At 36.5% G+C, this 14,576-nt stretch overlaps 2 protein-coding genes across 3 annotated transcripts in view; both read left to right on the top strand.

The window, feature by feature from the left end:
• Positions 1–1,423: 1,423 nt before the first annotated feature.
• LOC117371275 (submaxillary gland androgen-regulated protein 3A-like) lies at positions 1,424–4,909 on the top strand. The gene is made up of 4 exons (XM_033966922.2): positions 1,424–1,585; positions 2,483–2,637; positions 3,689–3,832; positions 4,447–4,909. Exons 2-4 carry the CDS (start codon positions 2,496–2,498, stop codon positions 4,575–4,577), a joined length of 417 nt encoding a protein of 138 aa, XP_033822813.1. The 5' UTR covers positions 1,424–1,585; positions 2,483–2,495; the 3' UTR covers positions 4,578–4,909.
• A 5,748-nt stretch (positions 4,910–10,657) lies between these two features.
• itga7 (integrin, alpha 7) overlaps positions 10,658–14,576 on the top strand; it is a 54,532-nt gene continuing 50,613 nt past the window's right edge. For both annotated transcript variants that reach the window (XM_055221697.1, XM_033967199.2), the window contains exon 1: positions 10,658–11,061. In XM_055221697.1, the coding sequence (XP_055077672.1) occupies positions 10,871–11,061 (191 nt within the window). In that variant the 5' untranslated portion in view covers positions 10,658–10,870. The remainder of the gene's footprint in view (positions 11,062–14,576) is intronic.

Here is a 14,576-nt window from a genome sequence, read left to right as displayed (position 1 = left end):
AACTTGTTCATGAATACTTTATTCAAAAATGCAAGAAAACACCTGTGCCTTCTTCGTCATTTACCAAAACATACAGTAATAGCACACAGCAAAAAGAACATTTCCTCACAGTAGTTGATATGACATACAACATATTGTGATCCTGATTTGAGTAGTTTTGACTGGCTTTTGGTATTTTGTGGTATTTGTGATTGGTGTTTTCCTCTGACTTTAGCTTTAAAGTTGAAAAAACTGCAGAAATAGTCCATCTCTGCAAAGCTATTAAAACTATTCAAAAACATGATTCCACTAGTAGCTCGATAGACTTTTTACTGTCTATTTCTTGAGTGTTTTTCTCATTTCTGTGTTTTACAAGAGTTATTTTTATCGCTCACACCTGTCACGTCACCTGTGCTTGTTACAGCTCCTCAGTATTCTGCTGCTTGCCTTAATTTTTCTAAATAAAACATATCAATATTTTTACTTACTACACCAGCAATTTTATTTTATTTTTATTTTTTTTACACCTGTCTCACTTTTGTTAGAATCTGTTCAAATACTAACCAAAATAGTCTGTAATTATTATTTTTTTATTTAATCATCCAATAACTGTTTATTTTAATACATTTGTTTGTTGGTATCCAGTCAGACTTACAAGGCAAAACAAGTTTATTATGGGAATGCCACTGTTTACTTGTTTAGTAAAAATGTAAACTATTTGTCCTTCATGGCTGTCTCTGTTTCTGTTCTCAATTTTAAAGAAGATGGTATAAAGTTGTTGCAATTTTGCTTATTGAGTGTCAGCAATTTTTTATGAGTAGTAATTTCAGATTTTGGTGCGCCCCCTTCAGGTTGTTGAAGGAAATTTACTCTGGTTTATTTGATTAGCTAAGAAGCTAATAAGACGCACGCGGCCTAGCTACAGAAGTGTGGGCTACAAAACCACGAAAATACAGGTAATCATGACAAAAAAAAAACAACTATATTTTAGTCTAGTCACGAATCTATTAAATATAATTATTTTATGAATTATTTTAAGACATTTCATGCTGCTACATAAACTAGCTAAGTTAGCTAATCACTAAGCTAATTATTCGTTTAGCTAAATAATTACAATGTTACATAATCTATTTCTATGGATTAATTGCAGAAAATGCTAAGATAAAATGCAACTGTTTTACTACACCATGATATAACTTAAAAGTCAAGTCAAGATAAAACTGAAAGAAAATTGTGTAAAAGAAAAAATATATTGATATATTGATATGGTGTTAGTATGATATAGCCTCTGAGGTGTTTTTTTATTACTCGAAACACCAAAAACGCACCGTTGCCTTTAATTTAAAGGCATGCTTAGGGGGTGGACATGAGAATTTGAGGAGATCTACAGAAAACAATAGTGCCGCACAAGATTTTCGAGATTAAAGCTTGTTCTTTCTGACTTCTCCGCGGCGGGACGTGTCTGAACCAGCCCGGGGTGGGGCTACCTCTGACGGGGAAAGAAGACTCGCATTTACCGCAGCAGAAGGGAAAGTAAAAGCATCAGATTTACAGGTCCCAAGTCCCACCGAACTTTAACGTGGTCCTGAGAAGATCCTACAAACTGGTAAGTGGTGTAAACTATGTAATGAGACACAGTAAGATTTGGTAATGTTAAAGTAGTCTGGAGTAGGACTAGGCTCGTTTAAAGCGTTTCAAATAAACAGATCGCTAAAAGGTTAACTGCATTTGTAAAGCCCTGAACGAGAACGAAAAAGCCTTCCCGGACAATGTATAATGTAATCTAAAGTTTTCTTGTTCTGTAAAGTGATACCCTACACACATAGACTTTATTAAGAGTAAGTGTTTGCATATTACGTGTGGATTATCGTCACAAGTGGGAGACCAGAGCTACAACTGACGTAAATGGTGGACATCCTCTTTAGTTTCATGGTCTTATTATAGATCCATGTTTACTTTACCTAGACACTGCCATTTGTCACACGTCTGAGGATTTATATTCTTTAGATAGATAATAATGAGTCATTTTACGATTGTGTACATTATACATTCATTTTATAGTTGATGGTGGTTAACTACTGTAGTAGCCACAGCTGCCCTGGGGTAGAGGGGTAAAAGCGAGGCTGCCAATCTGTGCAATCGGCGCTTGCAACCAACGCTGAGAAATCAAATTAAAACTTGTAAAGGTGGGTGAAGTGTCTTGCCTAAGGACACAACAGTTTGCAGTGCACTGGAGCTGCTGCTGCCCCACTGTGGTATTCCCAGCTGTGCCCCATCCAAGTAATAAACAGGCCCAACCCTGCTCAATTGTCTACTAACCACCCACAATCAACCAAGTAAAATGAGAAGTATAATGTTAGATATAGGCTGTAAAATGTAGCTTCTTCCTACAGTTTTATAGTTTTTTGGTATTTGCTTTTAACCTTTTAAGATATACAATGGGTATGGGCTTACCCTTTAATTTTTGACCATAATACATGTTTTGTCAATTCTCATCTTGTAGGTTGAGTGATGCAATGACCATGTCGGACTACGCTTTTATCGGTGCAGTTTGCGGCTCCATTTTTCAGATAGTTTTGTGTGTGGGGGTCATCAGCGGCTGTGTGTCCCTGTGCTGCTGGTGCCACAAAAGGTGTCGGAGGAGACGTCGGCCTCAAAGTAGGAATGATTTTTTGTCATTATTTATGGGCCATTTTCAGGTTCTAGAATGTATATGAATGTTCATATTCCAGTAATTAGCATGTAGTCATGAATATCTATATATGTCATTACCACCAGTGTGTAGTGTGTATATGTAGAGTTTTAATGCAGGGTGAGAGAGACTAAGGGGTCTGGGTAAGAGTACATGTGCTTATGTGTTTGGCTGTATGTTGTTTTTAGAATAGTATTTGAACAATATGACCCTAAGGATTATCTGTTTTAATTCAATTGTGGTCAGTTCATCTATATACCGGTACATTGAATCCATGAATTTCTACCATGTATTTGTCAGTATTTCTACCAACCTGCTCAGGGACTGCAGGTGTAAATTAGCATTTATGCTATAACTTGGCACAAACATTTCCCCTATGATTTGTCTTGGTTAATGTATTGTTGTGCACTGTCCATGTGTAAATAAAAAGCATACCATATCGGTACTACTATTGCTACAATACCCGCTAGCAACCTTATGGCCACATTTTGTATTAAGTTACGTTGGAAAATTATTACTCTGTATTTGACTCATTTAGTGTAACTGGGGCATCCTGTCACGAGCAGTGAGAAACCACAGTCATAGTGTCGTGCTCAGGGTACCACCTCCAGACCACCTTAGGGAAAGAATTACACCTTTTGTGTATGTTTTGTGCTGAAACCCACCCTGACATGGGTAGAACATACAAACTATACACAGAAAGTCCTTACACCATCCTCATGGAGTGCTGGTGCTAGTCAGCTACATGGCCACCATTTTCATTTGTTTAGTTTTAAATTAACATTTAATCAAATCTAATATAGGGGTGATCGATATTGCACTTACCTGTAAATAACTCGGTTTAGTTACCAGTATCGCACAAAAAAACACTTAAAAGAGCAGACGTTTTCATTCTTATTTGGAAGATTGTATTGGCAGTTAAATTTCTTTGGTTATGCACATCTCCAAAACAACACTTGTGCTGTTGTTGATATTTTGATGCATCTCTGACCTCTAATCTAATGTATATTTTTTTAGATGGGGTGAATGTCATATATGTCCCTGCTCCAGTGCCCCCTGAAGGCTTTCATCCATCTTTACCAAACTACTATCCTCCTGTTTCACCTCCAAACATTGGCCTACCCATACCCACTGCACCACCACCATCGTACCAGGAAGCCAGTGAGTGCTTTCAAACATTTAACATGTAGTGCTCTAGGGACATTTTCCTTTCAGATGTCACTTCCATACAATCACTGAACTATGCTACAGTAAAGTACTATTTATACATAAGAGTATGTTAGAAGTACAAGTAAAATAGTTTAATCCAAAAAATACTCCACAGAGAAGATAGTACTGATGTGAGCAGACAAAAAACAATGTAAAATGACCTACAAGTTGTACTTTTTAAAATGCCAACATTAATTTGACGATGAATAATATCTCAGAGTAAAGGTCAAGAGACATATTGCAACATACCTTTTGTCACATGTGGCGTTACTCATAGTGGAAAGACTATCCATATATTTAAGCCAAGTATTCCTGTCTTAATAAGGTTAAAGTAAGAGAAGTACAGTTTCTTCAATTGCATTACATCCCCTCATACATGCAAACACATACCCTTTTCTCGTGTATTTCTATATACTGTCTGTATACTGTCTATATACTGTTTTGTGTAATCATGTTGTAATTGCAATATAATGTAATGTAATTGTGTTGTTACATGTACTGCATGAATCATTGCACAAACCAATTATCTACCTTTTATCCATGCTTACTTTATATTTATCTTGCAGCTTCCACTGGGCCCTTTTCTCCTGACGTTTCTCAAAGACCACCAATGTACCCCACCCATCCTCCACTGGACCAAATCTCACAACAGCCTTATAATCCTGAGTATTCTCTCCCCAAATACGACCACAGATGAGCCTCTATATGACCACTGCTTTATGTATTCTGCTGCTTATACCAAAAACAATCATGAAAATTCCACTATGTCTAGATCAGTGCCTCTCAAACAAGTTAAGACCAGTTTTAGGCCTTGTTTAGTTTTTCTTTTAGTTTTTTTTTTTTTAGTTTAGGGCATTTTGTGAAGCCAAACCTACCAACACCCTAATTGATGAAAAATGTTTGAGATGCACTGGGCTACTTTTACACTTGTGCCATTTTATGCACGGCCACTAGATGTTGCTGTTCTATATCTATATATATTTTTACATTTAAAATGGTTTGTATTGGTTTTTACTGCTACTATTGAAGAAATGTTAATAATAATAAAATATTTTTTGTGTTTGTAATACTAACAGTGTGGTCATACTTTTAATCATTGCTGAAATCGTGTATTTTATTCCCCCAATACTTATTAGAATAAAATATTTAAATATAGAATACATTTCTATTAATTTATATTTTAAGGATGCACCGCTCCAGCTTTTTCAGTTCTGATACCAATATTATCCAAGAACAGTAGGCATGGAAAAATATTTCCTTAAAACATAACTTATTACAAGAGATCCAGTTGTGTTATGCAGCTGTTCCAATCACTACTGAACAGCTTTGTATGAATAAAAGTACAAATATGAGATGTTCTGGACCAAAATGAGCCTGTAAATAGTCTTATTACATCCAATTAAAGGCCCAACCAGGATATCAGCTTAACTGATATCATGGAACCGATACCCGATCCAGCGATGCAGCACTGATATTCAATACCAGTATCGGTGTATCCCTGTTGTGATGATGCCATACTCCCACGTGATGTGCAAAAGCCAATTTTCCTATTGATTACATGGTGGTGCTTCCCATAATTATTTTAGCTGGCGTACCTCTGTATTAGATTATATTATTGACCTACAGTTGTCTGAAATCACACAATAGGTTGTGTTTAAGAAGAAAAGAAAGTGGCTAACATTGGCTAAAAGAACAGATGTTTAGGAAAAAAAACAAAACTGGATCATTATAATACCTGCATCTGCATCAGAGTATCTTGGAGTTTGAGTTTGTGTTTTTACCAGTACAAGATAGTTCCTTGACTTCCATGACTTCCAAGAGTCATAACAAATGGAAAACAACTGTCAAATCAAATATATATAGAAAGGACAAAAGTCTGATAACAATTCATGCAAAACAGGACGAAGTCATTCTAGTTAAATATGTTATAGATAAACCGTGCTGTCTTTATTGTTGTCTTTGTTCATAAATGTCCAATATGTTTACCAAGCTATATATATATATATATATATATATATATATATATATATATATATATATATATATATATATATATATATATATATATATATATATATATATATATATACACACACACACATTTTGTCAGTGGCATCTTTTCATTTTCAACCACCCATATTCTCTCCCTTCTTTCTCTGACCGTTTATCCGAGCAACATTCTTCTGTACCATGGTCCCATTTAATCCCATAATAACCAGGAGCACTCTCTCTTTAGTCCAATCCATTAATCAATACAGTATTAGTGCTGAGGCAGCGATCTGCAGCCGTGGAGGTGTGTGCTGAAAGCAGATATGACCCTCTCCATATGAAGACTGCAGGTTTAAAATAGCCTGTATCCTTGAAACGTGGCTCAGGCTGCTAATGAGAGAGCCCCCTTAAGGACCTCACTGTCATGGCCGCCGCTGCTGCCGTGGGAGAGAATCGTTAATTTTTTTTTTCTTTTTTAAGTCCAGCGTTTATTTATTTTATTAGTGTCGGAATTGTACAGTTAGAAAGCATTCATGTCTTGGCCTTGAGCCTGAGATGCAATTAAATTGTATTATAGCCACCTTGGATATGCTTCTTTCATCTATTTTTCTATTTTCAAATTCACAACTACAGACAGTACTTTAAGACTAGGATAGTTTCGTTTTGAAGTTGGCTGCTGTATACATACATTTATTTAACTTGGCTTGGCAGACTTCTCATTGTCTTGGCAAAGTTACAATATAATCGCTCCACCCACCAAAATTGTACTAGATTATTTGACCCATACAATATCACTTTATACCTTGTTTTATCAGCTCTTTTTTGTTGTTTTAATTGTTTTATTTATTGATGACAATGTTTCTCATTAATAGTTGAGACCATGGTGGCCCCCATAGTCTAAAAAAAGACAAAAACTGATGATACAAATGGTACTTTATGTTTCCAGAGTTGTCATGAACATAAAAAGTTACTATATTTAATTTGTAATCAGTGTTTTTTATCAGTAGAGCCAATAAGTGACATTTATACTCGAAAAATCATATATTAAAATTATTCAAATATGGATCGCTGGTGCCACCATAGTATAAACCTGTGAGAAACAAATACTTGACATTCTAATTTTGCCTATCTGTAGAACAACAATTGTAACATTATCCATTTTCCGATATATCTCCCCTTATTAGATATTGTAGCTTAATTCATAAACTTGTCATGAGGTTAACGTCCATGTGTTCTTATGGTAAAAACTCTACATAAGAAAACAGGCCTAACTTTACAACACATGCCATCTTTGTTTGGTTTGTATTATTTTTAGAGCTGCAGTTTCTGGGATCAGTGATAACGAGTTTTCCACGATCATTCATATCAGACAGTTACATTCATCTGGGCACCTGCATTGCTTCATGTTGTACTTCAAAGGCTGTTCAAATAGTTTCAGAGGAGTCAAGTCATTCGTTCATGGTGTTTGTTAAAACATAAATAAAATCATGTTTTTGAATGTAGATGCAAAATATAAAAGCTAATAAGAATAATTAGTAATCAAATTTGAAACAGTGTTTTGTTATAATTGATTATATGTTTTCATTCCATCTTTAGGGCTCTAACACTGCAATACCACAGTGTTTCCACTAGGAGCTGCACAAATGTTTTACTGAGACAAACAGGTGTGAGTTTAGAGGAATGAGGAAAACTGCCCATGCATTGTAAACCTTGTTAAAAAAATTAAATTTTAACTACCGGTAGTTTAGAGTTTCACATTGTTTCTAAATAATATATAAGTATTAGTACTGTTGCTTATTTACTTGCATATAATGTTTTTACAAGGACAGCAATTTCCCATACATCTGTCTGAGGCTAGTGGCACAAATCATTTTTATTTGAATAATTTCAATTCTCTTTCAATTTGGGACATATAAAAGTCATTTACTGACTACTTTAAAATTTTAAGTCACTTTTGACCACTTAATGGTAATACAATGAGCAACAAAGTCTGATTTTGTTATGCCAATATATTGTCTGGTCTATTTTAAACTAAGAGGGACTATTTAAGATTATGGAGGGCCACCATAGTCTCCTGTATTAATGGGAAACACTGGATAGACAAGACAACAGACACACACACACACACACACACACCCACCCACACACCCCCACACACCCACACCCCCCCCCCACACACACACACAAACACAGTACATAAAAGTCTGCATATATGTGCTTATTTTAGGTTGTCTATGTAAGGAAAAGTACCCATTAGTTCATGTTATTACTTTATTCGATGTTTGTGATTATTTAATTTTATACTCCTTAAAGATTCTGCATTAAGCAGCTCTTCACATGTCCGGTGCTGATCACATGAGAGGAAAATAGCAGCTTTTTAGCCATTGAGACTGGTAGTTTCTGACACTAATCTTTTTTAATCCTTATACCCCAGTGTCAATTTTGATCTGCTTATGAAATTAATTCACTGCTATGATCTTGAAAATTATGTTTTTAAGAGAAGAAATATTATGTTTTAAAAAATAAACTGAACAATTTTACCCAAAGTTGTTTTTTTTTTACATGTTTAAACAGTGCTTCCATTTTTGGAAGCTTGACTTGTGCCCCCTGCTGCGAACAATAGGAGTAAAACGTACAAAACAAATGGAATTATTATTGCCCACACACACTGTTAAACGCTTATGTTCATTTTGCATAGTTAGTTTTTTCGAGAGCAGTTATTGGGTCTCTGTTCTGAGTTGAGCTGGCCTGCTGTATGTGTGGTTTATGGCTGTTAACAGTTGAGGTGGCAGCTGCCCCTGTTTTGCTGAGTAAATCAGTAAAGTTGTTGTCCATTAAAGAGTGTGACAAAGTTCACCTGTTCTTACACACTGGAATTTTCAGTCCTGATCAGAGGTTAAGAAGCTGTAAACTGTAAGTGGAAGATATTTTTTTTTGTCAACAGGAAGTTTAACATAATGAAACATAAAAGTAGAAAGCAATGGATACCAAAAATCACAAAATACAAAACATCAGGAGAGAATACTATGAGACCCTAGATAGATCCATGGGGTACAGACTAAATCGAGTAATGTACAATGCTCTGTTTAAATGAATAATAAATGAAAAATACATTCAAGTGTCAAATGCAGTAGACGTTTATGTTTACCATCAGTTTGTGACAGAGACATTGTGGTATATTGAAAGTTCAAGAAGATGATGATGAAGAAGAGTAACCTCAGTGGTACATCATAAAGATAACAAGGACAGAGTAAGTACTTCAGAAGTCAAAACAACAAAATAATTTGACTGTACTGTGTGGAAAAAAATCTGTGAAGGGCAAATAGTTTCTTTGCCATTATATTTATATTTGTATTTCAATGAAATATTGACGTCCACTGCAAACCTCTTGACCCGGCCAATAAAGGTTAATACAAATAACAATAAGAAGAAAAAAGAAAAAAAAACAATACATGACAAACTGCCATACCAAAAGATTCATCATGTTGTAAGTTACCATTTTACTCCTACAGTGACATTTTTATATAGAGCTTTTCCACCTTCAAGGCACTCAAAGTGCTTTACATCAAGGAACCACTCACACATTCACACACACATTCATACACCAGTGTACACACAGGTGGGTTGAGTATCTTGCCCATAGACACAACAGCAGTATTTATTTGTGGGAGCTGGAATCGTACTTCCAGCCTCTGGCCCAGTGGATCAGACCACTGTACCAATGATGTTTTTTTTTTATGTTGAGAGTGGGATTTGAACCGCCAACCTTCAAATCAGTGGACAAACACTCTACCTACACTACTGTTACCCCTAACTCCAAAACGTGGTTAAGTACCCAGGTTTGTCCCTTGTTTAGTGTTGTTCTTACATTCATAGAAAATGTGCAACTGTAGTCTGAAGTTGATGTTTGATGTTTTCGTATTATCACTATTCGTTCAGAGTCCCACTGTCCCATCTCCAGAGTCGCCAAAGGTCAGTAATAGAGTTTCATGGGTCAGTGTGTGCGTTTGGATCCTTTGTCTCCAGGATTCATTCCAGATCACTGCCACATCCAGTCCACTGTCACGGAGGATTTAGAAAAACATACTCACTCAAGAACATGAACCTGATCTAACCTCACATCAGCACTGTCTTAAATAATCAACATAATGAAGTTTTTTGATATGGATAAACCCTAATAGCTCATAGTACAACAATGTCTGAATAAAAGTTAACATAGACCTATTTCTTGGTTCTTGTTTTATATGACTAACTAATGTTTAAATATTACAGAGAGACTACTAGTATATTTTATACTTTTATTATGAAATCTGTAATTAAACGAAGAAAAGTGTTAAATATGTTTATTATATGCAGTTTTACCCAGGGATACAAATAGCTTTACTCTATTTTGTGAGGGAAAAAAACATGAACTCTTAAATCATAAATTTACTTACGTTTCAATAAATGGTCAAATTTCCTGTCATAAAATTAAACCAAGCTAGCTGCAAAATGCAAATATGCTTTTGTGTGTTGTTATTTAACAGAACTTAGCGTACTGTCTCTTCGCTCTTTATCCCTCTCCATTCTTTATTCAAAATGCTCCAAAGTATCTTGACAACCTCGGCTGGTATTTTGGCATGCGTCCCTTGAGTGTTGATGTCAGCTGAGATGGGACTGGCTCACTGGGAGAGAGAGAGAGAGACAGAGAGAGAGGAGGGGGGTCTGTTGCTGCCGAGGTGGGGGGCGGAGCTGCCTATTCAAAGCACTTGTCCTATGTCTCCCTCTCTCTCTCCAGCTTTTAGACTAGAGGAGGAGGGGGTAGGCAGGAGCACATGCACATTGTAACCACATTTCTCAGAGTAAAGCTTTGCAGACTGACAGCAGCAAACGGACCTGGCTACTGAAGCCTGCAGCGAGGACAAATTTGGGACGGCATCACGAGCTTTTGGATTTTTCATTTCTTCAAAAACACTGGATTGAACTTGCTCAATAAGGACCACATTGCTTTAACCCCCTACTATGGCAGCCCAAATGGGACAACCTGTCTCATCTCTAAAGTGGACTATAATTTTCTTTTTGACATTGCTGAGTCAAGTGCAAAGCTTTAATTTGGATACGGACCACACGCTGCATAAGTTGGGGGACAGAGGGACATTTTTTGGGTTTTCTTTAGCCCTCCATCAGCAGGTCACTCCGGAGCCGCAGAGCTGGTGAGTGAGTGCATGACTGCGACACTGGGATGGTCCCATGTGTCCTAACTTACACCTTGGGGTCCTAGACTTGATTTGACTTTGCTGTTGCTATTCTCAACTAGGGATGTGAAGATTATTTGGTAACTTGATAATCGTGATTATACTGGTTTACATATAATGTCAGTAAAACATAATCATTGTGAGAATTTTAAAAGAAAAAAATAAGTAATTTTAATTTAAGTGCTTGTTGAGTGTTAATGTTGATTTCACTTAATGATTCAGAAAGTTAGATTTTATAAAGCTGGTCACATACTGGCAGAATAGTGATGGTTCTACTAGACAACTTAAATGAAAGTTAATCTAGGATTTTACTGTTGTTTGTTCATGATGTCAGCATTTTTAAAATAATTTAATAATTGTGAAATGTCTTCTCATAACACTAAACTTTTATATTGTGACACCCTGGTTTTGTGCTGAACCGCTCCAAATGTATTTCTTGACTTATCAGCACATCATTTTAAAACCCAATTTTACATTTACATTATCGATTACAGTATGTGTAGTAGTTATGTCCAAGTATATTACAGTCTATGGAGCAGTTTTATAACATGGTTTGTTTTACCCGCTAGAATTTACAAAGCCTTGCATCTGTCTTTTTCATGTAATTTGAATTTATCAGCATTTGGGAAGAACACAATGAGAACACACGGTGTGATTATCTATGGCATAAATCATTATATTTGTATATAGAGTATAGTGGCATGTCCAAACTCACTGTAATATAGATATGGGAGATGATGAAATATATTGAAAAAAATTATACTATCACAATTGTTGTTTTGGAGATGAAAACTTAACATCACGTGAATTGTTTTTATTAAAAAACAACTAGAGGACAGCGGACAGCATGAAAGAGCTGATTACAAGTCAAGAGAACAGAAAGTTGGATCTTCTGGTAGGGTATAATGTGATACGTCTGTACTTTGATGGTTAATTTGCAGCCCATTCATGTTTTGAGCAATACTTGAACCTCAACCTCAACTTGGACATTTACAGATACAATTTTGCACATTTTGGATATATTGTCACCAGAATAATCCCCAAAAATATTGAGCTACAGTATTCATTTTTGTCTATATCGACTTTCCCTCATTTTAAAGAGTTGAGTAACCACTACTTCCACCACAGTCAGTTTGAAATAGCTTCTTATTGACACCAGTCCTGTCACAAGAACAAATTCAGTAGAATATAGTGCGACAGACAAATATCACAAAAACTACAATAGTGAAACTACGTTATGCCACTAAAGTAACCCTAAAACAGGTCCAAGTGAAGCTTATATTAAGTCAACCATCTATTGTAAAAGTGTAGCCAGCATGAAATGGATAGCACAATTAAACATTTTGGTAGTTTGTATAGTATAATGTGTAATAGATTAAGTTATTTCTATAATATTGAGCGATAAGTCGATATAGTAATTCTCTGGCCAGGCCTGAGGACCAGTGGACAAATGCCGTGCCTATGCCTCGCCACTGTATGTTTGTCTAAGTGTTTGACATCAGCTGTTGTGTGACTAGAATATACATTAGACTGTCCCTGATCCTCCAAAGGACATAAATAAGTGATGCCGCTGATCTGCTGCTTGTAAATAATCTGCAAATAGGAAGTGCCCTCAATTTACCTTCTCTGCAGAGTTTAATATTTATGAGGGAACAGAGCGATGTGCATCCTATGACGTTCTTGTAATGACGAAGCAAATACTGAATGCTTTATCAAAATGTAGCAGAGAGAATGAGTCACACATTTTAATCATATATAGTCTAACAATACGGTTTATTCTTAATATTAGGCTGCTCTTACAACAGTGCCTGCTTGTCTGGAAAATATAGTGTAAAATTTGAGGTTCAAATGTGCAAAAAACAACTTGTTGCTATTCGCACGTGTAACTGTGCTGTGGTTTCGATGAATAATTGTTGGTACTTTCATTTGTAAGGAGATGACATATACCGGTACTGAACACTGTTACTGAAATTGCTCAGTTGGTTCATATGTTTGTCCAGTAACCACTAGGCTGACAATCAGTTTCCACTACAATAATGTTTGCTGAAATTGGGACTCCTTGAGCAAGACGCTTTACTCACCTTGTTTGTGTTAGTGTGATTGGCTGTGGTTGGAGCAGCCAAATGCGCAAAATGTCTTATCGATGATAGTGACTTGTAAAGTAAAAAGTCACTATTTTAATTTTCTGTATGGTTTTACTGTTAAACTACAACTGGCCAAACTACAAAGGTTGCTTGTCCACTGATCTGAAGGTTGGCTGTTTGAATTCAGCTTTCCACATAAACATTGGTTGACATCCAATTGACGGTGCGATTCCAGCTCCCACAGATGAATGCTGCAGTTGTGTTCTTGAGCAAGACACTTAACCCACCTTGCCCCTAGTGTCTGCGTAAACAAGTGTATGAATGTGTTGTGTAAGTGGGTGTGCGGTTCCTTGATGCTTTGAGTGCCTAGAAGATGGAAAAGCGCTATATAAAATGTGTCGTTTACCATGTCCTGTTATCAGCAGGTTTTTACAGTTTTACTTATTTACAATATGTCTGTCACTGGGTCCATATTTAACCATTGGGTGCTCAGTTTACCCTCACCACCGTCGCCCTGACGCCTGCTCGCTCCGGCGGCATGACCTCACTATTAGAGGCGCAGACTGTCACCCTCTAAAATCTGCCTCAGGACACTGCATTCCTGGATGTGCTCCCTCAAATACCTACGCCCATTTAGTGAATCAAACAAGTGAGGTCTTTCCCTCTGAGAAAATGCTTATGCTACTGTAACGTCACCTGCCAAGCCCCAGTCAATAATCGGATGTGCTGATGTTAGCTAGTGCTGGGAATGCATTTGGTGATTAATACAACGTCGCTCAGTAAGATGTGATATCACTATGGTGCTATCACTGCTCTAAATGATGACAAATATATCTGACTACTGGAAGTGAAACATAGAGAGTTTTGATGATGTACCTGTTCACAGTATTCCGGGGTGAAAATATTGTATTTTATCAGCCATGTTTGTAGGGTGGTTGACTCTGTTCAGGGGTGGCACCAGACATTTTTGGTTGGAGGAGTTAAGGGGGATTTAAAATAGTTTAAATGTAGTTAGCTCCTGTAGTGATGGAATACTGTTTTATGGGCTGCCATTTAAACATGTTTAGTCGAGATTGGATGTGCTATTCAAGTGGAGCAAAAATCTTCAAAAAGCTATGGGGGAGCATTAGCTTTTCTAGGGGAGGCTAGTGCCCCATCAAACTCCCACCCCCCACCCCATCCTGGCGCTGCCCCTGGCTCTGTTAGCAAGATACTGGAAATGCAATGGCTGCATAGTTGAATATATTGAAATGTGGAATGAGTTTGTATTGTGAGTAAACTTGGGTTTGGTTGTATAGAGTGTACTAATAAAACAAGTTACCATTGTCTCTTTATTTAACTGGTTGATTGTGTAGGAACATTTGTTTTCGACATTTGACCCTTTCCTCA

This window comes from Periophthalmus magnuspinnatus, chromosome 5 (assembly GCF_009829125.3).
Source record: "Periophthalmus magnuspinnatus isolate fPerMag1 chromosome 5, fPerMag1.2.pri, whole genome shotgun sequence".
NCBI lineage: Eukaryota > Metazoa > Chordata > Actinopteri > Gobiiformes > Gobiidae > Periophthalmus > Periophthalmus magnuspinnatus.
This window is presented reverse-complemented; position numbering and strand designations above follow the sequence as displayed.